This window comes from Lates calcarifer, unplaced genomic scaffold (assembly GCF_001640805.2).
Source record: "Lates calcarifer isolate ASB-BC8 unplaced genomic scaffold, TLL_Latcal_v3 _unitig_4245_quiver_2473, whole genome shotgun sequence".
NCBI lineage: Eukaryota > Metazoa > Chordata > Actinopteri > Centropomidae > Lates > Lates calcarifer.
In genome coordinates, this window is record NW_026116793.1 from 1 (window position 1) to 10,074 (window position 10,074).

Genomic DNA, 10,074 nt, shown 5'->3' on the forward strand with positions numbered 1-10,074 from the left:
ACTCTCACTCAGTCAGAGGGAGATGGAACCTGCTCAGGTACACAGAGCAACAGCAGGTGTTCAGGGAGCAGAGAGGGAACGACAGAGACACTCTCCCTCTCACACTGAACCATCACAGTGATCTGAAGCTGAGATTTTCAGGTTAAATAGTTACATCATGTTTCTTGAAGAAAGATGAAGATGCCAGTCTGCCCCAGTGGTCAGCGGCAGCACTATGGTCCAGACATCATACCACCTGAGGTGATACAAGCTACTGACGTACAGTATCCATGGCCTCCATCAGAGAGACATCATTGGAGGAGTCTCCACCACCCGTGACCAGTAAAATCACTATCAGCCATCAGCCATTTTGTAAATATTTGTCCCTGTGTCGTCCCACGCCGCAGATTCAAACAGTTATCAACAGCTGCTGTGTTCTCACCTCCTGAAGTGAGCTACGGAGGCTCTGCCGTCCACGCCGAGGCTCACGGGAAGGAAGCCAGCTCCTCCTGAACTCCAGCACCAGCTGCTGGGCCAGCCACTCTGCGCTGCGTTGAAGGACACGGCACAATGACTCAGAAAATCACAGAATCAGAACAAACGTGCAGGTTTCAGAGATGGCAGGCTGGGTGGGCGTTTCAGTTTGTTTTTCTTACTTTCTGAGAGAATCTTTTGGTGTCAGTGTAGTGTCTACTCCACAGTCTGAAATTAAAACACACAGTCACTTTGTGCATAAAATACTGGGTGGGCCTCTACCACTACTTTATTCACACAAATAATTTTACCTTCAAATCCACTGTCGGTGGAGAGGACAGACAAGGTCTTAGGTTGATGCTCAGCCTCATCGTTGCCTGTGTCCTCCTCCTCTTTATCCTCAGTGTGTCGGTTTGTGTGCACATTAGAAGAGTGTGTGTTTCTGTGTGACATCTTCTCTGAATGTCTGCTCTGTCTGCTGCTGCAGCTCTGTGTGAGTCTGTGTGTTTCACATCTCTGTTTGTGTTCACGTGTGAGACAGTCCTCTGCAGAGTTTGTGTGTCTGTGTGTGCACATATTGTAGCCTGTGTGTTGGGTTGAGGTCCGTGGGTCGCAGCTCAGAGTCCACTTTACACCCTCCAGCACCTCCAGCACCATGTCCACCACGATGAAATGAGCGTTTTCCTGCACACACAGTCATTCATACAGACCGCTTGTCCTCATTATTATCATCAGCAGAGACCAAGAGGTAAAACTGCCTCCATCCTCTGATCCACGTCTGATCTTTACTGTTTCCAAATATTTATTTGTTGTGTTAAAAAGTGAGACAGCTGTTTTTATATTTTTATAGTTACCAGGTGCATTTTTCACTTTTTACATCAATAACATACAAAAAAACTACAGGTATAGGTAAAAACTGTAACTGCACTAAAACTTGGTAAACACACCTTTTCCAGCTCACAGCTGGTCTTGAAGATGTCTGCAGAGGATTCTGGGATACCGCTGCAACTCCTCTGTTTACTGTGTTTGGCTGAGGTAGAGAGGCCTGACAATACACACACACATGCACATACACACATAAAGAATACAGCTCTCAGCAACAGCAACATCAACAGTGAATCAAATGACCTGGTGACAGGGTTCTGATGCTGCTGATCTACTTTTACAGATACACCTGTAATATTTAATCCTGTTGTACCTGGTGTGCGAGGGGCATCACAGCTGGTTCGCCGCTGCCCTCTGTGCTCGTCACCCTGCTGTCCACTGAAGGGCAGGTGGAACAGAGAGATAAGAAAATTGTTCAGATTTGATGAGACTGAGATGCAGCGCTGCTTCTTCTCCTCCTGGCGAGGGGACGAGCGGTGACCGGAACTGGGTTTGGATCCCAGGTCCTCCATACTGCCTCCTGTCGGGCGTCCATGCTGATGCAGAGACAGTGAACCAGCAGCAGGAGATGAGTCCAAGCTGAGAGAGGAAATGCTGTTTATCAAATGACAATGTGAAAACAGTGTGTAATGTGAAAGTGCCCTAATGTGGCCAAAAAATCATTTCTCACAGACTTAAGAGAAGACAAGTTCAGGTTAATGAGACATTAAAATAAACAAGTAAGAAAACGAGATGACATCTTAGACAACATTTTCTGAGAATCTAAGTGTGCTCGCTTGATTTTAAGACTGAAACAAAGACTGCAAATGTTAAATGTTTACGTGTGAAATGTTGAAACACTGAAAGCACTGACGTACTGTATACAGAAAAAAAACGTGTAAGAGGGAAGTGTGATCTCTGTCAGAGAAAGTTGAAGTAGGTGTGCTGTAAATAATGTCACTAAGTGCAAACATTTACTGTGATCTGTTGGTTTGGTAATCCCCATGTCAAAGTAAAACACTTGCTGGGAGAAACTTAGTCACTGTAAATGTAAATGGTCTGTGAAGTAAACTCAGGTCATCTTGACTCAGCAGCCTCCACACACACTGACATCTTTTATTCCATTTGTCCTCCACTCACTGCTCTCTGTGCTGGTTTCGGTCCGTGACATTAACCTATGTACTTGCATAGTTTTTGTATTGATTGGTGTTTTTATTCATTTATTACCACTGGCTGTCGACTGTAAGGGAAACATATAAGTAAAGAACAACGTGCACGTTAGGCTGAGGAGATTACAGGTCAGAACTAGAGAGATGAATCTGTTTGTGTTCACTCCTCCGTCTGATTATTCTTCTTTTGTCAGACTGAACTGGTGCTTTATCAAAAAACTGTGAAAGAAGTTGTTATAGTCTGGGCTGACGGTAACAATGTGCAGATTTAATAACTGCTCACTGTGTGTTAAGTATGTAAGCCTCTTCACTTTATGTTTCATTTCCTCATGAGTCTGTAGGCTGCCACACAGCTGTCAGGACATTAACCATCAACCATCAAGTCAGGTCCAGTAAACTCTGGTTGGAGAGGAAGTCAGGCAGCCACATCCTGTCCAATGATCCAATTTTAAGAACCAATCGAGCTGTGTCCGTGTTAAAGCCACTACATTCAGGAGTTAAATATCCCTTACTGTGGCGCCATCGGTGGTCATATCAAAGCATCACCAGCAGCAGACTGCACCAGTCTTCACAGGCACTGCCTTGTTTTTCTGTCTCAGCTCCGTATAAGATCAACACGTGGTTACTGTGGGTTACTTTACTGTCACTTTACTCTTTTCTTCTTGACTTTGTTGTTGTGAAATCCAGAGAGTGCAAAAACATATATCTGCTGTCAAGTTTCCCAGTGAAAGAAGCTTTGGTGCAGACTCCCTGCAGCAGTGCACCGACCTGATGTTAGCTGAACGGTAAAAAACCCTGATAGCGAGTGTTTTTAAGTGTTTGAGCCCATGGTTACCTTGGTGGATTCGTTGTGTCTGTTTCCCCTCCATGCCAGGAGATGGGCCTGTGGCGTCTGGAAATGACCGGGCTGCTCCTGGGGAGGAGGAACCTCTCAGCCTCTGGATGCAGAAGAGACCGGTCCTCCTCACTCCTACTTTCAGTCTCAGGGGGTCTTGAGTTCCCCTTTCTGCCTTCCTCACTATCATCATCCTCACTCACATCACTGTGACTATTGGTGGCTTTGTCTATGTTGTACAAAGCAGAGCTGGAGCGAGGGCTGCAGCGGGACGGATGGGAATGTGCAGAGGTCTTGTGATGTGTCCTCTGTGGTGCTGGCTGTGGAGGTTGATGGGACAGTGTTGTTTCTCCTCTGCTGCTTTCTGGTGGTGACAGAAGGAGGAGTGGGACTGATCCTGAGCCAGGCGACTGATTTGGGTGAGAAAGTTCTCCTGGAGAGGGTCACAGGGAGACAGAGGAGGACAAGGTTAACTTTATCAATACATATTTCAAATGGATGAGAGACCATTTGAAAGCTGAGCTGATGTTTGAACCAGAAATACGTCAGGAGACATGGAGAGAAAGGTTGGCATGCAAACAAATGATGAACAACACTTTTCAAATGAAAGGCCTGCCAGGACTGTGGGGCTAGAAGGCTTTTAATGTGAACCATCAGGGCCAAGTAGTTACACAGTGCAAGAAAAGTGACAACATGGAAGTTACAGGGATTGAAAAGCAGCAGTGCTGAGTGTGACATGACTGTTGTATGTAAGATAACAGGTAAACATGGAGGAGTGATGAGTCTGAACAGTACATGCAGGAAAGATTACTAATACAGGCCGGTGTCAGATAAAAATATAAGATATACTTTACTGATTACTGAAAATAAAAACTATGTGAGGAACTATTTAAGTAAATGAAATGAAGAACTGAGAGGTGTCTGCATTATTTACCTCACAATACCAACAACAGACGTGATGATGGTAAAGTCATGTAAGGAATATGATGCAGCCATGTCATGCAGTGTAGTCGATGTGGACTTTATACTAATAATGTAACAAATGGCCTGAGAATTAAACAGAAGAAACAGGAGCTGTGTGTGTTTGTCGTGGTTTTCATGAGTCTGCCTGATGTTTCCTGTGTGGCTGCAGATTTAAATATCTCCACAGGTGCTTACTCAGAGAGTGTGGAGGAATCTTACCTGTAGCTGTCGGAGCAGTAATGACGGGTGTTGGCGACTCAGCCACTGAGTCCACACACCAGCTGATGTATCTGGATGTGCAGAGGGAGGAGGACATGCCCTGGCAGGTTTCCATCTGTGGAAGAGGAGAGACACAGTTTCCGAGCAGAAACAGCTTTGGTGCAAACTTTTTAATGCCAACAATGATTCCTATCGGCAATGAGTCAGGATTTACCCACTCAGAGAAAAGAAAAGAATCTGACAGGACGTTCATCTGTTCCATCTGTTCAGATTTGTGACTTTCAGAACTTGTTTTCATTCTTTGTTCTGTTTGGAGATGTGTGCAGGCAGTTTGATCACTGCTGCTCATCCGAGATCAGAAAACAACTTTAAGGCTCTTGAAGGTCAAAAGTCTTCAGTCTGAAACTGATTGTTGTTGATTGCATTTGAAGGCCCACATCTGAAGACAAGAGTCTTAATGCATGAAGGTGTTTTAGAGAAAAAACTGGAGGCTGATTAAAGGTTGTACAAACTTTGACAGTTTCATCATTTCAGACCCGTCAGTGGAAAAACACATTATCACAGATGTTAGTCAAGAGATGTGGCGTCACAGATGAAAATCTGCACTTGTGCAAGCCTGAATTTCAATTCAATTCAATTCAATTCAATTCAATTCAATTTATTTATATAGCGCCGTATCACAACAACAGTCATCTCAAGGCACTTTTCATATAGAGCAGGTCTAGACCATACTCTTTAAAATAGGTATTTACAGAGAGAGACCCAACAAATCCCACCAAGAGCAAGCACTAGGCGACAGTGGCAAGGAAAAACTTCCTTTTAAGAGGCAGAAACCTCGAGCAGAACCGGACTCAGGGTGGGCGGCCATCTGCCTCGACGGTTGGGTTAAGAAGGAGGGGGGGGGGGGGGGGGGGTAGAGAATAGCGAAAGAAGAACATAGCATAACACAGGTTCCATATCAGATGTAAGATGAGGCCAGTAATACAGCAGTAGTAGTGATAGTAGTGATAATTAAAGTATTAACTGCTAACACAGCAATACAACTAATAGCAGTAGCAGTATAAGTAATTTCTAATTCTAGCAGCAGGTGTTGAGTGGAGTTGTAGGAGCAGCAGGAGACTTGTCATCACAGATCAGACTCTACAGCTCCAGAGCAGAAATACCTGCAGAAAGAGACAGAAGAGGAGAGAGAGACGGAAGAGCACAATACTACAGGAAAGGGGACATATTGAGTTAGTAACATGTAACATGGGATATGAATCCATATTGAGTGGAGAGAGAGAGAGAGAGAGAGAGAGAGAGAGAGAGAGAGAGAGAGAGAGAGAGAAAGAGAGGAGCTCAGTGCATCATGGGAGATCTCCCGGCAGTCTAGGCCTATAGCAGCATAACTAAGGGATGGTTCAAGCCTGAGCCAACCCTAACTATAAGCTTTATCAAAGAGGAAAGTTTTAAGCCTACTCTTAAAGGTACAGAGGGTGTCTGCCTCCCGGACCGAAACTGGGAGAAGGTTCCACAGTAGAGGAGCCTGATAACTGAAGGCTCTGCCTCCCATTCTACTCTTGGAAACTCTGGGAACCACCAGTAAACCAGCATTTTGGGAGCGCAGAGTCCTGGTGGGATTGTAGGGGACTATGAGATCTTTAAGGTAAGATGGAGCCTGACCATTAAGGGCTTTGTAAGTGAGGAGGAGGATTTTGAATTCTATTCTGGATTTGACTGGGAGCCAATGTAGAGAGGCTAACACAGGAGAAATGTGATCTCTTTTCCTAGTTCCTGTCAGTAGTCGTGCTGCAGCATTTTGAATCAGCTGCAGAGTCTTTAGAGACTTGTTGGGGCAGCCTGATAATAATGAATTACAGTAGTCCAGCCTAGAAGTAACAAATGCATGGACTAGTTTTTCTGCATCTTTTTGGGACAGAAAATGTCTAATTTTGGAGATGTTACGCAGATGAAAAAAGGCAGTCCTAGAAGTTTGTTTTATGTGTGAGGTAAAGGACAAATCCTGATCAAAGGTGACTCCCAGATTCTTTACAGTGGAGCTGGGAGCCAGGGCAATGTTGTCTAATGGAGCTACATCATTAGAAAGTTTGTTTCTGATGTGTTCAGGACCAATTATAATGATTTCAGTTTTATCTGAGTTTAGTAGTAAGAAGTTGCTTGTCATCCAGATTTTAATGTCCCTAAGACAAGCTTGGAGTTTGGCTAGATGATTGGTTTCATTAGGTTCCATTGACAGATAAAGCTGTGTATCATCTGCATAACAATGGAAATTTATGGAGTGTTTCCTGATAATATTGCCCAAGGGAAGCATATACAAAGTGAAGAGGATTGGTCCAAGCACTGACCCTTGTGGAACTCCATGTCTAACTTTTGTGTGTATGGAGGAGTTGTTGTTAACATGTACAAACTGAAGCCTATCAGATAGATAGGACTTAAACCAGTTTAGTGCCGTTCCTTTAATGCCAATAAAGTGCTCCAGTCTCTGTAAAAGGATGTGATGGTCAATTGTATCAAAAGCAGCACTGAGATCTAACAAGACAAGTACAGAAACAAGTCCGTTGTCTGATGCTATCAGAAGGTCGTTCGTAACTTTTACAAGTGCCGTCTCTGTGCTGTGATACAACCTAAATCCTGACTGAAAAACCTCAAATAAACTATTGTCCTGTAGAAAGTCGCACAACTGTTTTGCAACTGCTTTCTCCAGGATCTTAGAAAGAAAGGGGAGGTTAGATATAGGTCTGTAGTTGGTTAATACATCTGGATCTAGAGTGGGCTTTTTTAGAAGAGGTTTGATTACAGCTGTTTTATACGTCTGCGGAACATAACCTGTTAACAAGGACAGATTTAACATATCTAATACAGGACTGCAAATTAAGGGCAGAGCTTCCTTAAGCAGCCTAGTTGGGATGGGGTCTAAGAGACAGGTTGAAGGTTTAGATGCTGAGATAATTGATGTGAGCTGGGCTAGGTCGATGGTAGAAAAGGAGTCAAGGTTAGGTTTTGCAGCTGACTCTATGGATCCTGTGTTATGGCATAAATCTGTACTGATTGAAGGCAGGATGTGATTAATTTTATCTCTAATGGTAGAGATTTTATCATTAAAGAAGTTCATAAAATCATTGCTACTGAGGGTTATAGGGATGCGTGGATCTATAGAGCTGTGACTCTCTGTCAGCCTGGCTACAGTGCTGAAGAGAAACCTGGGGTTGTTCTTATTATCTTCTATTAATGATGAGTAATAGGCACTTCTTGCATTACAGAGGGCCTTTTTATATCTTTTGACACTATCCTGCCAAGCTAAGTGGGATTCTTCCAGTTTGGTGGAACGCCACACTCTTTCAAGCCTACGTGCTGTTTGTTTCAGTGTACGGGTTTGGGAGTTGAACCATGGAGCTTGCCTCTTTCTCTTTATTGTTTTCATTTTTAGGGGGACGATGGAATCTAAAGTGGTACGTAATGAGTCTGCAACACTGTCTACAAGATGATCAAGCTGGGAGGGAGTAGCTTCTGCAAAATTAAGATGAGGCACTGGACCTAAGTTAGTGGGAATCATTTCCTTGAATTTAACTACTGCATTATCGGAAATATTTCTAGTCAGGATGTTTTTTGCTGATAATACATAATCCAGCAATATGAAGTCGAAAGTGATTAAGAAGTGGTCTGATAGAATGGGATTCTGTGGGAAGACTGTTACATGTTCAATATCAATACCATAAGCTAAAACAAGGTCGAGAGTGTGACTGAAACAGTGAGTGGGTTTATCTACACACTGAGAGAAGCCAATAAAGTCTAGTAAAGAGGAAAAAGCAGAGCTTTGAATGTGAATGTTGCAAATCTGTAAAATATTGTATTGTAAGTATTTCTTAAGATCAAATCTACCGTCAAAATCACTTGTTAATATTTTCCACTCATAAATTACAAATCTTATTATTTCTTGTGGGAAATAGTTGAACTGGTCAGCTGTGTAAAGTTTACACAGGCTTTAGTGATACAGCACGTGTGCTAGTGTTATGACATGAACCTGGTGGTTCTGCTACAGAAATACTTTGGTACAGGGGAGTTCAAACCTGTGAACATCAGTGAGAGGAAACTTCCACCTGAGCTGGAAATGACTTCAACCACTGCAGGTTTTTCATCCGGGGCTTTTTATAATGATCATATTCTCATTAGAAAACAGGTTTAAAAAGTGTTTCACAAGGACAGACGTGAAACAAACAAGTGAACAGAGTACGAATGTAATAAAAGTATTGTGTGTCCAGTGAAATAATGTGTTTTTAAAGAGCAAACTTTCCTCTCCTGGTTCCAGAGAGTCGAGGAGCCCTGATTGGAAACTTCTGCTTTTGTTGACCTCAACCTGAGACACAAACCTGACAGTAAAATCTCCTCAAACCGTCCTGTTAGGTCTAACTGCAGCCTGCACTACACTGACCTCCAACACACTGATGGTAGATTCTGATTCGCCTTTCACAAAGACATAGTAGAATATAATCTTTTTAATATTCCCTGGAGATTCAGCCTTTCAAGAACGAGTTAGAACAAATAATATACAATATACAAAAAATATACCGAGACAAATGTGATGTGTCAACGTAAAAAAGAAGGAAGGAAAATAATAATAATTAACATTTCTGTGCTAATATAGAAATCTATCATGACATATCATTTTCAATGACTGAGGACAGTGTTGGCTTTGAATCTGGTTTTACCCCAAAACCTGCGAGTTTTATTACGTTTTTGATTCTTTTTAAAAGAATTAAATTTGCTTCAGCGTGTTAACAAAAACTTACTGGTCTGCCCTTCAGATGGCTGATTCACTTCAAAACCCCCGGCAGAGTTTCCTGTGCAGCAGTAGTCTCTGATTGTGAGAGATAATGTGTTGAAGTGCCAACATGTTAACAATTTTAGTAAAAGTAAAGTGTGTTGGAGCAGAATCAGAGTCGGAGCAGCACTGACCAAAACACAGACCACTAAGAACCTGTGTCAAACCCCAAAACAAACCAATCAACTCACCATTCTGTGAACCCCGAAACCGAAGCAGTGAGGAAACCTGTCGGGGGCCTGGGGGACTGAAGCGAGTGTTCATCCAGCAAAAAGTGACGCAGAGAAAGGAAGAGGCAGCTGGTTATCAGCACTTCCTGTATTTAACAGTGGTTTGTGTTTTCTGTGGCTGAGCAGTCAGCAGTGTTTCTCCTGAGAACAGAGACGACTAAAGACTCTTATTTTACTGCACAGCAGAGATCCATAACCTCTCCTCAAGTCATTTACACCCCCAATCCACACCCCCAGAAACGACTGTCATAAATGTCCTGACAAACGCTGGAAATATATCATCACTTGTCATTTGTAACAGGAAGTTTGCATCAACCCCGGCTTTTATTTTTGGCTACTTTTGAAACAGTAGGTTGAATTAAGTTCTTCCTGTGGATAAAACTGCAAAGAGTTTGATTTTTTTTTTTTTTTTAATTAAAAAAATAAAATCAGGGGGATTTTATTTTTTGATTTTATTTATATTGATTGCTTACAGTGAACGTTCTCAACCAACAGTTTTAATGTTACCTAGGAAATCAGAAG

The 10,074-nt window shown here is 42.7% G+C and overlaps 1 protein-coding gene and 1 long non-coding RNA gene across 2 annotated transcripts; both read right to left on the reverse strand.

The window, feature by feature from the left end:
• Nucleotides 1–388: 388 nt before the first annotated feature.
• On the reverse strand, nt 389–3,730 carry LOC108897639 (uncharacterized). The gene is made up of 6 exons (XM_018697364.2): nt 3,322–3,730; nt 1,652–1,917; nt 1,401–1,498; nt 765–1,137; nt 636–681; nt 389–527 (listed from the first exon to the last, which is right to left on the reverse strand). The coding sequence occupies exons 2-6, from the start codon at nt 1,848–1,850 to the stop codon at nt 389–391; spliced, it is 855 nt and encodes a 284-aa protein (XP_018552880.2). The 5' UTR covers nt 1,851–1,917; nt 3,322–3,730.
• An 876-nt stretch (nt 3,731–4,606) lies between these two features.
• Nucleotides 4,607–9,832, reverse strand: LOC108897641 (uncharacterized). Its single transcript, XR_001963333.2, has 3 exons — nt 9,514–9,832; nt 9,291–9,358; nt 4,607–4,618 (listed from the first exon to the last, which is right to left on the reverse strand). It is a non-coding gene; the product is annotated as an uncharacterized LOC108897641 (long non-coding RNA).
• Between the last annotated feature and the right edge of the window lie 242 nt (nt 9,833–10,074).

Excerpts from the sequence above, each read along its gene's own strand:
- LOC108897639 (XM_018697364.2), bottom strand. The coding sequence starts at position 1,850 with ATGGAGGACCTGGGATCCAAACCCAGTTCCGGTCACCGCTCGTCCCCT. Across the intron at positions 1,138-1,400 it reads CCAGCTGTGAGCTGGAAAAG|GAAAACGCTCATTTCATCGT; the intron begins GTGTGTTTACCA and ends CTGTGTGTGCAG. Across the intron at positions 528-635 it reads CCAAAAGATTCTCTCAGAAA|CGCAGAGTGGCTGGCCCAGC; the intron begins GTAAGAAAAACA and ends CCTTCAACGCAG.